We start from the raw sequence: 18,902 nt of genomic DNA on the forward strand, positions 1-18,902 counted from the left end.
CTGAAACCAATCCTGCTGGCATCTTTATCTTGAACTTCTAGCCTCCAGAGCTGTGAGAAATAAATGTCTGTCATTTAAGACACATAGTCTTTCCATATCTTCATGGTAGATCAAGTAACTAAAGATAATATAGAGGACATTATTTCTAGGGTACTGGACTCTAACAAAGTAAGACGAAGAGAATGAATCAATAGCAGTGAATAGGAAAAAGTGAAAATTATTAAATGGAAAGGTCCAGTTGAGACAGCCAGAATCTGAAAATTGTGAGAACTAAGATTACAGAGAAAAGATCAGTCTTAGAGAGAACCACATAATAGCTTTTCTACACATTTCTTCACTTGATCTTTCTAATGCCTCTGTGAGATAGGCAGATGAGTAAAATTGGTTTCAATCTCTTCTTGGTCTTGGGTAATATCAGAAGAGGTTCTGGCTGACAAGCAATTTCCCAAAACTGCTGCCTACCTTGGTTCTCAGTAAGTGCTCTAAAATACATTTACCAACTCTTGATTTTTAAGAAAAATCACTCTTACCTGTATACAAATCTGACAATTAAGTTCATAAACATGCCATTGTGCACTTAAACGTTGGCAACACCGTACAAACAGCTAGGTAAGGTTTCATAATGTTGAGTAGATCCGTGTCTCACAGCTGTGTTCGTGTTGACGTGCGGTGGTGTCTTGCTGAGTGGCGTTCTTTATTGTTGCGGGGTTTTGTGCTGTCACAAGAATGTCAGAGCTTGAGTTAGAGCAACAAACAAACATTAAATTTCTTGTTAAACTTGGCAAGAGTGGAAGTGAAATTAGAGACGTAGTAGCCCAAGAGTTTGGGGATAATGGCATGAAGAAAATGGCAATGTCCAAATAGATTAAATGGTTTTCTGAGGGGAGGGAAAGTATCAGGGTGACAGTAATGAGCAGAACTGATGAAAAACATTTGTAGAATTTTGTGTTAAAATCATTGGCTGACTTATAAGATGAGTACTAGTCTTTTGATTTATTTAGGGCCATTGCCTTGCAAAGCTTTATTTAGGACTGCAATAAGTAAAGACCTCTGACTAAGATTTAGAGAGTCTGAAATTTGAATATTCTTTATTAAGATTCCCTACTTTTCAGAAGATAAAACAGATAAAACAGAGTCTTAGAGAAGCTTATTGGTCTTTTTTTTTTTTTTTAGAAGCTTATTGTTAAATGTAGAAGCTTGTGTTTTTAACTTGAATTTTATGCTATTTGAGTATCTGATATTTGATAGGTATTGAGACTGCAGAGGACTCACTGGACTTGCACAGTATGTAATAGAGGGCTGTTAATTTCTTCTGAGTTTGTACTTCCACATGAATTAGCCACTTTTAACTCCACCCCAGATTTATCTTTTTCCGGAGCATGAATTTGCCCTATTTATTCTTCCAACATCTAGGAGCTGTTAGATAAAATTTTTCTTCAGCCACAATTATTAATTGTTAATATACATTCACTGAGCTTAATCTATGAACAACCAAAGAAAAATCGGACTTGATTTCTACCCAGGAGATTGGTGCATTGGAAACAGTGAGGGGTGCATCAGCTTTCAAATTACTATCGTAAGACGGCACCATAGGAGGAAGGTTATACACAGGTATGTTCTAGACACTGTAAGGAAGTAAGTAGTAAGGAAGACACAGTAATACTGTGCTTATTCTATTCAAGGGCAGAATTTTGTCATGTGTTAATTGAACACTTAGCTTTTGCTCTCTTAGTTTGCCCTTCAGATTACTTATCTTTTTGAGGAAAAGAAGACAGAAACAATTGATGACTTTATTTTACACTCATACTTTGGAATAGAGAACATGGAATGAATAAAACAGTAAGAAATGTGGGTGGATAATTTTTAAACCAGTTAGGATGGCTACCTTAGAGAATCCTAAACAATGTCTGCAATTACCTGTGTCACATACAAGTGCTCTTGTGTGGACCCCATCAGTCTCCAGTAATTCATGGTCAGTGTTAAGACGAGGGGTGTATGTTAGGGAGGTAAATTGCATTTGAAGAGAAGATGTAACGACGATAGGTTCAGAGGTCTGCTGGTCACAATTCCAAATTTGAATGAAAAAGTTATTCTTTGGTTTAGCATTCAAGTTGGGAGTTTGCTCTGCAAAAAGACAGTCAATTGCTGACTTTACTTGAATGTACTTGGAAAGGGAAGAACTTGAACCAGCCATGAGCAGAAAAAGAATGCCAGGTTTTTGGGAAATATCACCCAAACCCAACAATTTCTCAGAATTTTCAGAGGCGCCACAGGAGTGTTTGCATTTCAATGGAAAAAGTTCTGAAAACTCTGGAAACTATCCCCAGTTTTACTTTCTCATTGAAAGGCAAAAACCATTGCTGTGAATAAGAGACAGAGTTCAGAAAAGGGACCTTTGAGAAATAATAATTGTCCAGTGCTTTGCCACAGAGCCAAGACAAAGGAGATCAAGTCATAATGGCAACTAGAAAATAAAAGTTCTGTTAGCTTTAACACAATGGTACCCAATGTCTGGAGCCACTTTCCACAAGCCTGGGTTTTGAAAGAAAGACAGCATTTTTAAGCTTTAAAGAGACACAGTTGCAACAATATTACAATAATATGATATTCCCCATCTGTCCATATTTGCCATAAATATTTAATCTTTTCCCACTCTACAAATACCTTGTTAGGTAGCTTGGAAGTTACAGCACATATGGGAAACAACTTTTGAGAAAAAAGAATAACTATTTCCAGTTGAGATTTGCAAGAATTTTTAGTAGTGGTCATGATAGTAGTCTCTAATAATAGTCAAAAGTAGAAAATACTCAGTATAGCAAACAGAATTATTGTAGGCTTACTTCTACCACACCAAGCTTGAAGGGACCACCGTCCAACAGAAATATAATGTGAGGCCACCGTCCAACAGAAATATAAGGTAATTAAAGTTTTCTTTAAAACATTAATTTTAATTAACATTAAAAAGACAAAAAAAGATAAAATTAATTTTAATACAGTATTTTATTCAATCTAATATATCTAAAATATTATTTCAGTATGTAATCAATAAAAAAATTAGCAGTGAAACACTTTATAATTTTTCTTCATTGAATAAAATTTGTAAGTATTTCATGCTTATTGTATCTCATTTGGAGATAAATTTTCATTGAAAATTCTTGACCTGAATTCAGATGCCATAAAATTTATTGATGAAAAAATGGGTTTACAAGCATACTTTAAAATTTTCCTATCGATAAGGTGAGTAACACTTTAGTTTTAAACCCATTAACTTCCAAGAAAATTGAAAATTTACTTTATCAGTCCCACTAGTCCCATTTCAGGTCCTCAAGCCACATGTGGCTAAGTGGTACTATATTGAACAGCCAGATCTAAGAAGTTGTTAAAAATTTTTTGATGATAATTCCTTCCCTCCCTCCCTCCCTTCCTTCCTTCCTCCATCCCTCCCTTCCTTCCTTGAGAGAGTCTCACTGTGTCACCCTGAGTAGAGGGCCATGGCATCATCATAGCTCACAACAACCTCTAACTCCTGGGTTCCAGCAATCCTCTTGCCTCAGCCTCTGGGGTAGCTGGGGTTATAGGCGTTGCCACAATATCTGGCTAATTTTTCTATTTTTAGTAGAAACAGGGTCTTGCTCTTATTCAGGCTGATCTTGAATTCCTGAGCTCAGGCAATACACCTGCCTCAACCACCCAACATAATTTGTTTCAAATATTAGCTAAACAGTGAGTTTTTGAAAGAGACTAATGATCCCCGCTTTTTATCCAAAGATATTTTAGGGAAATACAAATTGTTATATGAGCTCTGACCTCTTCTTTGCTATAGGGTATTTTCTGTTTTCCATTTATGAAGAAGTGTGCCTCTCTTGCTAGGATTCTTTAAACACCTTGAGCACTCTTGTCCTGTGGGACTCAGTCAGTCATTTGGTGAGGAGTTTAGGGGGTGGAGAGGAAAAGGAGGAGGGAAAGTAGTGTTAGAGGGATGAGAATTTCTTAGATAGGCTCAGAAACGCAAACATTATTTTTCAGGTAGCGTGACATTACTACAGATTTTCCGATTATTCAAATGATGATAAAAAAATCATAACACTCAGATAAGCCTGAAAGATAGTAGAAACCATCCATAATTCTGCCACCCAGACATAACCACTGATAACACTGAACATATTTCTTTTTAGTCATAAATTTGCTTAAACAATGACTGCTTTCTGCAGTGGCTTGTACAGTTCCTTTTACAGACCCCTGGGGGTCCTTGAGACATTTTCGGGAGGCTTATGAGACCAAAACTATTTTCATAAAAAGACTGAAATTATTTCCTCTTTCAGTGAGTGACATTGGGCCTGATGGTGCAAAAGTGATATAGGTAAAACTGCTGCTTCCTTAGCACTAATCAAGGCTGTAACATTGAACTCTGCTAGTAGTCAGGGTGCTGTTAAACAGCACGCACAGTAAACTGTAAACACAGACATCCACACAGGGACCCCAAACCTCAGAAGACAAAAGAGAAATGAAAGTACAAACAACCTGCTAGCTTCCTTCAAGAATATCCTTGGTAAAGCAATAAAATTATTAATTATATTAAATCTGACCTTTGAATACACATCCTTTTTATATTCAGTGTGGCTAGATAGGAAATACAAATGAAGTACTTCTAATTCACACTGAAACGTAGTGGTTGTCTTAGGAAAAGCAGACATGTGCCTATTTGAGGTCTGAGCTAAACTGGCAACTTTTTTGTAAGCATCATTTTCATTTGAAAGAGCAATACTAATCAACAGACTACCTGATTTTTCAGACCTGTGTATGTGGCAGACATCATATTATCAAAAATGAATGAATGGCGTCTTTTAGTTTAGGGAAAACAACCAAATGTATTTGCTGCCCATAATAAAATTTGAGCTTTCACCCCCAAATTAGAAGTCTAGAAAACTTGTCTTTACCACCATGAACTTCACAGATTCTCAGAACTTATGTTGTTGATGAGATTTGTGATGATGGTTACCGATATGGTTGTTTGATATTCTATAATAAAATATGTTGACATTTAGAAAATCTATATAATAACTCAGTGACTAATATTCTCCGAAAATAAATGCATTATGTTCAAAATTATGCATGGATGAAATACACATTCATAACATAAGACAGACGAATGGACTGTGTTGTAACATTGTGAATGTTCATTTATATGGTTTCACATTGCATGTTGTAACTAACTTTTAGATACCGTTATTTGTTGAGTTTTGGTGTTATATTAAAGAAGAATATCCACAATTATTTGCAAAGGTTATTGAAATTCTTCTTTTTTTAGGAAAATATCTGTGTGAGGCTAGACTTTTTTTTCTTTCATATGTTAACTAAAGTGACATATTATAATAGATGTAGGGAAGGGCAGATCTGAAAATCCGATTGTCTTCCATTAAATAGGTTAGTGAAAGCAAACAATGCCCTCTTCTCACCCATGTTTTATGGGTTGAAAAATATTTTTTCTTAAAAATATGTAATTTTTCTTAATATAGTGGTGGACTTATCATTATTTTAGGTGCGTTCACAAATACTTTAAAAATTTCTCAGTTTTAATTTCTAATATGGCATCAATAAGTATCATCCACATAAATAATACCTACCAATAATTAAAACACTAGAAATTATTGGGATCCTCAGTAATTTTTTTCTTTTTTTTTTTGAGACAGAGTCTCACTTTGTTGCCCTCAGTACAGGGTCATGACGTCACAGCTCACAGCAACCTCAAACTCTTGGTCTCAAGTGATTCTCTTGCCACAGCTTCCCCAATAGCTGGGACTACAGGCGCTTGCCACAACGTCCAGCTGTTTTTTGTTGCAGTTGTCACTGTTGTCTAGTTGGCCTGGGCCAGGTTTGAACCCACCAGCCAGCCTAGGTATATGTGCCTGGCGCTAGAACCACTGTGAGCCAAGGATCCTCAGTAATTTTTAAGAGTTGTGAAGATGTTCTGAGATCAAAATTTAGAGAACCACTCCTCTCTAACTCTAACTCTTTCCTAGCCTGAGTTTTTGCTATACATAGAAGCAACTCCATGATCTGGTCACCAGACTGGTTTCTTATATGTCAAAAGCCTAGATGGGAGGAGCTAAAAGAACTTTCAATAGTCTATTCTAGTGTTGGAAGAAGGTGACTTTCAAAACGCTTTCAGAAACTCCTTTTGACAGCCCAAACCTGAGTGTTGTCTCTGTATTTATCTTTGTCTTTGTGTTTCTTATTTCTGGGACAACAGGTCTAACTCTAGCTGCCTACTCCCGTCCCCAACCAGGCAGACTTACAGATGGGTCAGGTCCACAGAAATGCAAGAACTTTAACTGTGTTTCCAAAATGCTATCCTTGAGCATGCACCTATTTTAAAACATACTTGCAATATTTTAAAATGGGAATATTACTGTGCAAACTCACTTACAGTCTTTTTTTTAGAGACAGAGTCTCACTTTGTCATCCCTCAGTAGAGTGCCATGTCATCACAGCTCACAGCAACCTCCAACTCCTGGGCTTAGGTGATTCTCTTGCCTCAGCCTCCCAAGTAGCTGGGACTACAGGCGCCCGCCACAGTGCCTGGCTGTTTTTGTTGTTGTTGTTGTTGCAGTTTGTCCAGGGCTGGGTTTGAACCCACCACCCTCGGTATATGGGGCCGGCGCCCTACCTACTGAGCCACAGGCGCCGCCCATCACTTACAATCTTATTTTCCCTATTTGTCAGGACACATTCCTCTAAAGTGCAATCTGTAGATGTTGTAGAGTATTCTTCGGTAAGACTCGGCCCAGTTCCTTTATGTCTCTTGCCAACAGCAAGGTTTAAGTAAGGGGGAAATGCCAGGCTGGAGTACACATTTGAGAGTGCTTACAATAGCAGGTGAGTGGAGGATGGTGTTTAGGGGAACAAGAGTGGGAGAGCAATGCAAGATCATTGCAGCATTGCGGACACAAGAAGGTAAGAATCTGAACTAGGGTATTAGCAGCATGGGTAGGAGGAGAGGAGAAGCTTGAGAAAAATGTTGGCACAGAAGCCAGTGGGCTTTCCTGGTGCCGTGGCTGTGGGGATGCAGCAGCGGGAGGAGTCTGTGCTGACACCGGGGCTCCCAGCTTGGGAGGCAGAAGAGGTGGTTAGAGTTGCCACCAAGTAAGAAGAAAGCGGGTTTGGAGGTTAGGTGATGAGTTCAGCTTGGGTTGCGTTGAGTTGGAAGTGCCAGTGGAACATCAAGATGTCCAGCAAGAAACTGGAAATCAAGTGAATGACCACAACAAATATGGGATTTAGGAGCTATCAGCCTAATGGGGCGTTAAAGCAAGGAGAGCGGAAGAAGTTCCCAGGCCGGGGTGAAGCGAGTTGAAGGAGGGATGGTCATGGGGAAGAATCTTATTGGGTGGGAGCAGATGCCTCGGGCAGTGCAAATAGGAGGAACAAAATTGGTAAAAAGCAAGGGGTACTTGAGATACTTTGCTAAGAAGAATATGTTCCAGCTCCATCCATGTAAACATGAAAGAGGTAAAGTCTCCATCTTTCTTTAAGGCTGCATAATGGTCCATGGTGTACATATACCACAATTTATTAATCCATTTGTGGATCAGTGGGCACTTGGGATATCTCAAGAATGGAAGAAAAAGTATCCAATGTATTCAGCCCTACTATGAAACTAATTTATGGCTTTCATATGAAAGCTATAACCCAGTTATAACCTAAGAATATGGGGAAGGGAGGGAGGGGGGAGGATGGGTGGAGGGAGGGTGATTGGTGGGATTACACCTGCGGTGCATCTTACAAGGGTACATGTGAAACTTAGTAAATGTAGGATATAAATGTCTTAACGCAATAACTAAGAAAATGCCAGGAAGGCTGTGTTAACCAGTGTGATGAAAATGTGTCAAACTGTTTATAAAACCAGCATATGGTGCCGCATGATCGCATCAATGTACACAGCTATGATTTAATAATAATAATAATAATAATAATAATAAAAAGCAAGGAGTGTTTCCAGAGAATGAAATAGTTCAACTTGGCTGGACAGTCCTGGGTTTGAAACAGGTAACTGGTGGTAAAGCACAAAAAGGGTTATAGTCTTGAGAGCCTGAGGCCAAGCAATGAGAACGGAGTACTGGTCAGCCTTAGATAGGAGGGAGACTCTGACACAGTCGTCAGCACAGGGGAACCCCGAGGACATTATGGTAAGTGAAGTAAGCCAGCCACGAAAGAACAAATGTTGTGCGAGTCCCCTTATGTGAGGTGCTTTGAGTTGCCAAATTCAGAGAGACAGAGGGAGAAGTTGTGGTTGCCAGGGGATAGGGGAGGGGGCGAGCACAGTTGTGGTTTCATAAGTACAGAGATCCAGCTTTTCATGATGAATGAAGTTCTGGGGACAGGTAGTGGTGACGATTGTACAGGGGACTTGATGCCACAGAACAGTACACTTAAAAATGATGTGATGGTAAGTTTTATGTGCATTTTACCACAATTAAAAATAAAAACAAAGAAGAAAAAGAGAAAAACAAGAAAAAAGGAAGGAGTGATTTTAAAAATCAGAAACAAAAAAGGCAGGGCTTCTCAGAGGTGTTTCCAGTATTCCAGGGAGAGCAGTGTGGCCAGAGTTGGGCAGGTAGCAATGGAACCCTGAGTCGAGCCACAAGAAAGGCCTGTGTTTAGACCCCAGAGCCGGTCAGATGCTGGCAATGTCATCTGGTTCAACATAATAGAAAGACCAGGGGAGACACAGTCTTTAATGAAGTCCAAGAAAATGTGCATTCTCACCATTTAAGTTAAATTGCAAAATATTTCCTGGGGCATTTGCTCTCAAACTAATAACCCAAATAGCAAATATTTTCCATTTTCAATCATCTTGGTCAATTTGAAAACAGCTTTTTATTTTTTATTAGGGGAAACTCATATATTGTCTTCACTTGTTCAGTGTGAAGTCAAGTTGCCAAATTTGCCTTCAGTGCACATTTGTCTTTTGTGTTTCAAACAGAGGAAAGTTTCCATTTCCCCATTTCATTCTGAAAGCTTTCACAAAGTTTGGGCAGTGCCCAGCGCTGTCCTCGTAATTCACTTCATCATTTCAGCTCCAGTTCTCGGAGCTGGCAGACACGGGATGCCAAGTTTCTGCTTCAATGCTGGTCAAAATCCCACAGGGGACCTTGGTCCCAACACCCGCTGACACTTCTCTGAGCTGAGAATTGTTAACTTTTCAACAAAGCGATAAAATGGAAAGAGCAGATTTTATTATCACCTATTGGCAACTGGAAGTTTAGAGTCACATATATGTAAGTGACGCTCAGACTTTGCTATAGACAAGAATCACCCCAGCGGTTTGTTAAAAAGGAAATTCCAAAGTGGTTTCCACAGCGATCCTGATTCAATCTGTCTTGGGTGGAGTCCAGGAATCTGTTTTTAACAAAAATTAGGTTAACTCTGATACAGGTGGTCCACATACTATTTTTTTAGAAATTAGTAAATAGGGACTTATTTTTTCCCTAAGGATATTTATAGTCCAACTAATAATTTTGTCATCTGAAATTGATAAATACTGTAGTCTTTGGAGTACATTTTCATTTATAAAACAGTAATTTTGAATAACATTTTTCTAAACTTTGGAAATATTTTGAGCAAATGACTGAACTAAATGAGCGACCAGTTAGTTGGCTGCAGGTTTTCTGTTATGTGGGACAAGAGTCATGGTTCTCTTTTCCATGGGGTTGTGGTTTCTGTTTTCTCCAGATCTCCAAGTGAAGCCAAGATAGTGGAATGTCACTGGGGGTGCTAAAGGCACCCAGATGGCAGCTGGAAGTGGGGGACACAGGCCTGTTATGAACCAGGAAGGAGAAACCCTCCGAGTTAGGGGAGAAGTAGGTAATTTTCAGACTAGAGGAAGGGTGGGCACACGGTCAGAACAGAAGAGGTTTTTGAAAGAAGGTCACAGAACAGCAATCTCAAGGCAGCAGTGGGAGCTGGTTTCTGTGCCTAGATAATGAGGCTCCCAGAGCTGGAGGGAATGACTCGTCCCTGCTGAGGGAGGAACATTGTCAGTGGCTATGACAGATGCCAAAAAGAGGCAGTAGATTCCTCCCAGCATCTTTGTCGTTGGTCAAAAGAGATGTTCTCAAACAACAAAATACTGTCTGGAGATCCCCCTGGATGTAAGAGCAGAGGACAAATAGCACCGTAAGCGAGGATGGGACCCCCTCATTAACTACACAGCACTCACATGGTCAAGGAGAATGTTCAGGGCTTGCTTTTCCTTTGAAAGAACACGCACTTCAGAGCAGCAGTTGGAGGGCCGGGCAGGAAAGGTGGCTGGGCAGGAAAGGTGAAGGCTGATGGAGGCTCGGTGGGTAGTGGGAGCAATGAGAGAGTTCCCACCTCACCCAGGCGCCCACTGCATCTGTGTCCAACTGTTTTCAGGTGGGCCTGTGGGATGTGGGCCAACCGACCCTCTGTGATTAATGAAAGAGTCCCAAATTTGAAATTTTGGCAACTATATGAAACAAAAATGCACCGTTGGCCAAACCAGACATATCTGTGGCCAGATCTGGCCCATGGGCTGCCCGTGTACGGAGTGAGACAGACTTTGGCTTAAATCTGGTGCAGGGACTAGTTTGTTAAACCTCCCTTACTCTCAGTTTTCTCATTCGTATAATGGTGAATGGAATGATACCTAACTTCCATTTTGAGGGGAAAGGACAAGACATACTATTCATGTCACTACTTGATTGCCTATAAAGTATGTATTGTCCAGTGTCTGCTCCTTGGTGGTTTCTCTGTAAAAGGCTCTCATATTGACCAGAATCATGCATTATTTTTTTCGACATTTTTCTCCCCCAAACAATCAAACAAAGGCATTGTGTTAGAAATGTAAAATGTTGCTGTGTCCAGCACTATCCCTTAAGGTAAGGCCTGCCTGTTGGTGTAGAAAGGAAACGTGGCTTAGATCCCTCCCTCATTGGCCCTGTTCTCAAACTTTCTCTTTTGATCCCCTGGTCATGGAGATGCTGGAAAGTCACAGTTAGAAATATACAAATTGAACATTAAGAGAAGCTCTAGAGGAACCTTTAAAGGACAGTATCAAAAGCATCTGTTAAAATATTTCTTTCCATGGAAGATTTTTCCAGAAACAGTAAAAAATGAATTAAATAGACACAGCTCCTTTCCTCTTGGAAGACCTAATACATATTCCAATGACAACAACAGAGATCTTATCTTCATATAAGTGGGATAAACAGCACTGAAAAAATAAGTTAACAAACTACTTCCTAACCCCCCCAAATCGAGGAAGGGGATGTCTGCATTTACTGGTAAGAGAAGAAATCTGACTCATTGGAAAACCAAGTTGCCTTTTTCCACCTGTCAGAAAGCTCAAAAGGAGGTGAGTTTCCAAAGCTAAATAATCTAAAGAGATTCCTTGGTGAGTTAACAAAATCCAGATATCCAGACACATAGATAGGGGCTTGCTCCAAAGACAGTGTGAGACTTGAACAAAGGCTTACAGAAAGACAAAGGTGGTTGCTTAAGGGGGTTTGAGTGAGTTTGCCTGGAAGGATATTGTCCTGGCAAAGAATTAAGATGTGAGTAGACAAGTCCCAGAACTAAATGATGTACAGTAATAATCTACTGGCCCCCACCAGACTTGGTGCTCCTTAGGCAGTGGCCACGCTCAGGGCCCAAGAAAAGCCTGTCTTCATGGTATTTTTCAGTTGGTTTAAGTCAACTTGCTTTTCTGGTCTCTACAGCCTTCCTGAGTTGGCTCAAAACTACCTGACTACAAATACCTGTGAAGGGAACTCAGGAAAGAGAGATAGTGCACAATTGCCTGGTGTCTAGAGGGAGTGATCCTAACAGGAGGTCTCACTGTGACCCACCTGCTCAGCCCAAGCACCTGCAGGGACTGTCCAGTGCCCATGGCAGGAAAGTTGGCCTGGACTTTCTCCTTCCTTTTCAGATTCTTCTTAACCTTGACCACTGTGACCCACCTGCTCAGCCCAAGCACCTGCAGGGACTGTCCAGTGCCCATGGCAGGCAAGTTGGCCGGGACTTTCTCCTTCCTTCTCAGATTCTTCTTAACCTTGACCACTCTTGCAGCTGTCTAGAATTTCTTGTCAAACGGTATTTTGTTTTTGTTTGGCTAAATTTGTTCCAGGGACTCCCCCTTCCCTGTAATTTTTTAAAAACATTGTGTCCCATGATCAACTAAGGATAAAAAAAGATAAGGAGGAAGGAAGCCTAATTTTTTCCAAAAATCTTTGAACTTGTCAATTTAACTCAGCAAGGATAAAGGAATAAAGAGTTGTAAAATGTGATAACTAAGTAACACACACACATCCATATTTGTATTGAAAAAATGTCAAGATTGCAGTGTAGTTTTTGCCTTTAGTTGTTCAGAATACGAGTAAGGGAAAGCAACAGTTAGTGTTTGTTCATAATATTCTAAGGAAAGAGTTGGGTAGTGGCGTTTGCTCCTTGCGTTCATCCTTTCTCCCTGTCTACTTATCAACTGTGCCTCTTTAGGCAAATCCCTCACCTACACTCTGGTTTACTTTCCTTTGTTATATACGGGAAAGGAGAGGGCTGCACATAACAGCACCTGTTTTAGATGGGCTATGGAGGGTGAATAAATTACTGCATGTAAAGAACTTAAAGAAAAACACTGGAAGATATTGGCCTGGGGAAAGACTTCATGAAGAAGACTGTCATGGCAATTGCAACAACAACAAAAATAAACAAATGGGACTTCATTAAACTGAAAAGCTTCTGTACAGCTAAGGAGACAACAACCAAAGCAAAGAGACAACCTACACAATGGGAAAGGATATTTGCATATTTTCAATCAGACAAAAGCTGGATAACTAGGATCTATAGAGAACTCAAATTAATCCACATGAAAAAAGCCAACAATCCCATATATCAATGGGCAAGAGACATGAATAGAACTTTCTCTAAAGATGACAGACGAATGGCTAACGAACATGAAAAAATGTTCATCATCTCTATATATTAGAGAAATGCAAATCAAAACAACCCTAAGATACTATCTAATCCCAGTGAGAACGGCCCACATCACAGAATCTCAAAACTGCAGATGCTGGCGTGGATGTGGAGAGAAGGGAACACTTTTACACTGCTGGTGGGACTGCAAACTAGTACAACCTTTCTGGAAGGACGTATGGAGAAACCTCAAAGCACTCAAGCTAGACCTCCCATTTGATCCTGCAATCCCATTACTGGGCATCTACCCAGAAGGAAAAAAATCCTTTTATCATAAGGACACTTGTACTAGACTGTTTATTGCAGCTCAATTTACCATTGCCAAAATGTGGAAACAGCCTAAATGCCCACCAACCCAGGAATGGATTAACAAGCTGTGGTATATATATACCATGGAATACCATTCAGCTATTAAAAAAAAAATGGAGACTTTACATTCTTTGTATTAACCTGGATGGAAGTGGAAGACATTATTCTTAGTAAAGCATCACAAGAATGGAGAAGCATGAATCCTATGTACTCAATTTTGATATGAGGACAATTAATGACAATTAAGGTTATGGGGGGGAAGCAGAAAGAGGGATGGAGGGAGGGGGGTGGGGCCTTGGTGTGTGTCACACTTTCTGGGGGCAAGACATGATTGCAAGAGGGACTTTACCTAACAATTGCAATCAGTGTAACCTGGCTTATTGTACCCTCAATGAATCCCCAACAATAAAGAAAAAAAAATAAAAGAAAGAAAGAACTTAAAGAGTGCTCAGTGCCTTATATCAAGTATTGAATAAATGTTAGCTATGATTATGAATATTATTATTGTATGATAATTATGATTGAGATTGAGAAGGTCTGATCTTAAAGATAAGATTAAACTGAATTAGCCCTGGCCTGAGGTTCTCAGGTGATTGAGCTACGACTGCACACCTTTGGCCAATCATTATTTAAATATCAGGACATGGTGGGAATATTAGCCATGAGCAAAGCTTCTGCTTTACCAGGCCTAGGAAGGCCTTGATGCTGAAGATGACCTAAGAAGCCAGTTGAGAACTTACAGCAGAGAAATGTTTGCTGTGGCCCAGACGATTTCCAAGTTCTACTAATTCAGTAACTGAATCTTTTCAAAGGGAACTCTGATATTCAAAATTCTCTGCATCTACTTATGCGTTAATTTCTGCTAAATAGTATGTATTTTAAGAGATAAGAATAATTATTCATGAATAAAGTGTCTTTTCCTCTTTCTAGTTATAAACGGTAACCAAGTATTAGAACTACCAATTATCTAGTACTAACAGTAACACTCTTCTCTGCTAGAGAATGTTTTATAGACTGCAAAGTTACAGAATTTGTCAAGTGTCCTCAAATTTCCACTGGATTAGAGGATATTTCCAAACACATGCAAGAAAATTAGAAAATTAGATGTACATGAATTACCACTGAATATCACATCAATAATGCATATCTGTAAGTTTACAGGTTAAATAACTATGGCTTGGATTTAATTGCCAACTTGTTACCCCCGATAGTAATTCTAGACAGAGGAATAACAGAGTGAAGGGCCTTCCCATAGTGCTACCGCTGCCTATAAAAACAAATAAGATCCTTGGGGTTTAATTAGAAGACTTATAATTATACCTAATGCACACTAATGTTAAAATGGGAATATTGGACATCTGGAAGATGAGTTTGGATTTGGCCACTTGCCTTTAGGAAACCTGAGTCACAAGACTGTGACTGTCCAAAGGAAACAGTGATGCTCCCACCTGGATTAATACAGCGGCAGAAATGACAAAGGCACATATGAGTTGGTCTGCAAAGCCGAGGAACTGAGCAGAGAGAAATGGAGTAGCTATTAGAAGTCACACGGAATCCAGAATGATGACAGGCGTCTTTGGCCCTAACATGAAAGAGGTCATCTAGAGTGAAAAGCAGCTACCTAAAAAGATTGTTCTTCCATGGCAAAAACACACATGGCCTTAGAACTCAGAGGGACATGGGTGTCATTTGGCATCAGAGAGCCTGAAAGTCCATTTAGGAAAAGAATGATGGGAAGGCCCAGCTATGGTTACACAGGCTCAGTGGAAAGGAGTGTGTGCAGCAATGATGCGGAAGTTTCCACAGAGACCACGGGGTATCATTTTCTTCCCGTCATCCCTTTTTTCTGCCATCAAAGCCAAATAATCATATAGATGCTACATATATAGTCCACCCTCCCCAATGCATTAGAAATGCTAATAAGCATTTCTATGTCTATGGAAAACATGTTTCCAACTTTTTCTTTCTAAAGCTTTGAAAAGAATGTTTTTTTTTTTTCCTTATATGGTTTTAAGAATACCTTTGAGAAAATTGCTTTTATTCTTTATAGCAGATTCCATCGCAAAACTAGTTTTGTGTAGTTCAGGAATACAATTTCAGGCTTCTTGGACTATTTTCTATTCTCTCTCTCCCACATACACCTCTCCATACAAAGATAAAAAGAGAATTTTAATGTTCTTAAGTTACTAGGAATCTACGAGTTATAGCAACATTTTAAATTATGTAATTTAGATTACTCTAGAGTCACAATCCTTAAAAACATGGAGAGTACACCTTACACGTATGGTCTAGAGGCAAGAGTTAATGAAGTGGAAAAGTGGTAAAAGAATGGTTTAGAAGGTTTAATACTTATGATCTCCCAGCCTGTTGCAGTTGTCTCACTCCTCAGGAGACACACAGATGGGACATGGCAGGTGTGTAAGAGCAAACCCATTCATGAATACTCAGCCATGAAATGGAAAATCAAAATGAAATAAATATGACTGTAACTATCTTGCCTATCTTGTTATTGCTTCCACAACACAAATATTAATACCTCCTCTTCTATGAGAGGTGTTACTGATAAGAAAAAAACAGCTTAGGAAGAGAAACATGTTGAAGAAAGGCATTTAATCAGGGCTTGAATGACATATGGTGTGCTTAACTCAGGGTAAGAGTAGACCAATTAAAATAAGTTTCTCATCCAAATGTGTCTTTTAATTTAGGATCCCTCGGAAAAAATCTCCAAAATGCAGTACAACTTTTTGTAAGGGTGACACATGGTCCTATTTTCCAAACACTTTGATTTTAGTATTTGACTACAATAGTATTTGACTTTGTTAGTATGGAATATTTAAACTTAAAAAGAAAATACCTTAATTTGCTTATGCATAAGCCTATTAAAAACATTTCTAGGGGCTCTTGTTATGTTTATTCTCTAGAACATAACCTATCTTTGAAGTGGTATATTAGTTTTTAAAAAGTCATTCCCAAGCTGAATAATTAAACTGAAAACAAAAGCTATTCTTAGGGTGTCTTTCACATATAAAGCTGTGCACATGATGCTTTGATTCAAATAATATTCTTATAAAACATTGTTATTGTTCGAGGTCTATATTCAGAATGGCAACTTTTGCTTTTGATGATTATTCCATCCTGAAACAATTTCCCCCCTGCCCAATTAAACCAGAATTAGGAGCACATTTATATCTGATGAGCCTTAAACTTCTCAGCCGCCTGCTTCAGAAATGTAGACCTTTGGTGCTTGGGTTCATTTTGTCTCTTTGTGGAGGGCTCAAAAGAAAAAAGAATCAATTCCCTTACGTTTTTCTGGAAAAGGAAGGTTGCTTTTGTTGCTTTGATCTTAGCATGTTGTGCATTTTTTATTGACGGTGAATATAAAAAGCTGTAGCCTCATCTGGTTTTTCTGCTATATTCTTGTACTGTAAATCACATGCCTTTCAATCTACAGTAAAATGACTAAATCCAAAGTATCATTTCAAAGTGGATTTATCATTACAGTGGATAGAAATATTTCCAGCATGTAAGAAAACTAGTCAATGGTTTGATTAATATGCCATAGATGGCTAAAAATGTAATCATGCACTTTAGACAATAAATTCCAGGATACAGACAGACTCTCATGCTCTTTAGATCCTTTTTCTCTTCCCATTGCAAGAGGCTGTTTTAGCTAATGTGACAGCTGGCTGGGTTATTGCTTCCACAACACAATCCATAATGCAAAAGCTCTTTTCCAAGCTTTTTAGAGCAACTCTAGTTGTTTATATGTCTCTTTTAGGTGACTTTCCTATAATTTTGTGCCAATTGGTATCATACTATTTGGTAGAAATCTTCATTAAATCAAGACAACTGCAATTATTTAAGTTCTTCTCATACACAGAATTACAGGAAAATTACAATAGCTGATTTGAACTAATCATTTAGTAAATACAGGGCTTTAGAAAATGAATGAAAACTACAAAAATGGAGTTGTATAATTAAACATCAAATAGTCCAAGTAGTAAAAATCATAGATTAATTGTCTCTCAGTTCTAGTCAGATCCTTTAAATACTGTCTCACAACTTGGGCATTGGTTCTTTCATCGGAAGAGTGCCTATCCTTAAAGTTGGGAAATTTCAGCTCTTTTGGGGCACCAATCAACTGTAAAAAGTAATTGGCATCCTCTTCCAATGTTTCAAATTTCCCTACAAAATCATAGTTGATCAAACAAGGATAGCAGAGTTTGCTGACCTTTTCCCAGTGAATGTCCATTCCTACTGGACGGTGAGAGTCCAGCAGATAGTGGATGAACTCCTTGAATTTGACTCCAGATCCATTAATTATTGCTTCTTTGCAGGCATTTGGTCGATATTTCTTTATAATTGCCTTTCCGAATACTGGATGGTAATAACTATTGGGGTGTTCAAATTTGTCCCTAAATGCTGACACTAATCTTTCCATGGGATCCCGAACAAAGACGGCTTTGGTGTAGGTATTTAGACGTGTATATATGCCTTGTAAGTCAAAGCCATCGAGCTTCTTCAAATGCTTCCCATAGTGGACAGCGTCATGGGAGATGTTGTATGTGGAGGGGGCCAATCCATTTAGTACCATCAGAATTCTTTTCCAGTTGGAACAGCCAGCCTTCGGCACCTCACAATATAAGATTTTATGTTTGTCTTCTACATAGATTCTGGATACCATATGAAAAAGGTGTGATTGAGGATGACTCACCCCACTATATTTCTTGCAAAACTCCTGAAGGAAAGACCTGCGTCTGTCTTGGGCCTCATCCGTTTTCTTCCATGTATTGTCTTTAATCAAACTTTTATTTAAAGGGCGAATGTCCAAGGGCCAATTCATTTTGCTGAACTTCTTGAAAAGAGGATTATCTCGTTGATGTTTTTCCATCAACTTATTTGACGCTGACCCTATGGTCTTACTCAAAGCTTGATCTTGGCTGGTCTTCATCAAGACCTTAGTAGTCTTCTCAGGGTTGAGTAGAAGATTTTCCTTTTTCTCCTTCAGATCCTCAGGCATAAGAAACTTGAGTTTCTGTTAAAAGAGAGGAGAAATGTTGAAAGCGCATTCACAAATGTGGGTATACTAGATAAGGAACTGAACATATTTGTTTTAAAATACTATCGAAGATAGCATATTTCATATAAGCTGCCAGAACAATTTAGCAAGGCACGCTGAATATACATTTTAATGTAAGCTTCTTCACAGAAAATGTAGCAATGAAAAACGGTATTCACAGGATTGAGAGGAAAGAGCCTTGGGATTTTTGTCCTAGTTTTTCCTTAAACACAATAGAATCAACTCCATCATTCTAGGTGTCTATGACTCTTGAGATATTAATGAGTCTGTTATCTTCAAGAACTGATTTAGTTATTTTGACACAAAATGCAGCTATATTTGGATTGAAATTTTTGTTGTTTTGGGGGACACTCTATACTGTACATAATAGTTTGAAGTCATAAATCACAACTTAAAATTGCAGTAAGACTAATTGTTAAGCCCTGATGACCACATCAGTTTTCTAACAACTTACAAAAAGTGATGTATTTGTTTTCCCTGGAGAAATGTTTTAGTTTTATAACTGTATTTATCACAATAA

At 38.8% G+C, this 18,902-nt stretch overlaps 1 protein-coding gene across 1 annotated transcript in view; it reads right to left on the bottom strand.

Moving 5' to 3' along the window:
- Positions 1-16,634: 16,634 nt before the first annotated feature.
- The window catches only part of CHST9 (carbohydrate sulfotransferase 9), a 294,548-nt gene continuing 292,280 nt past the window's right edge, over positions 16,635-18,902 (bottom strand). The window contains exon 6 of the mRNA XM_053571741.1: positions 16,635-18,337. Coding sequence (XP_053427716.1) covers positions 17,258-18,337 — 1,080 coding nt within the window. The 3' untranslated portion in view covers positions 16,635-17,257. The remainder of the gene's footprint in view (positions 18,338-18,902) is intronic.

The sequence above is a fragment of the Nycticebus coucang genome, chromosome 19 (genome assembly GCF_027406575.1).
Source record: "Nycticebus coucang isolate mNycCou1 chromosome 19, mNycCou1.pri, whole genome shotgun sequence".
Lineage (NCBI taxonomy): Eukaryota > Metazoa > Chordata > Mammalia > Primates > Lorisidae > Nycticebus > Nycticebus coucang.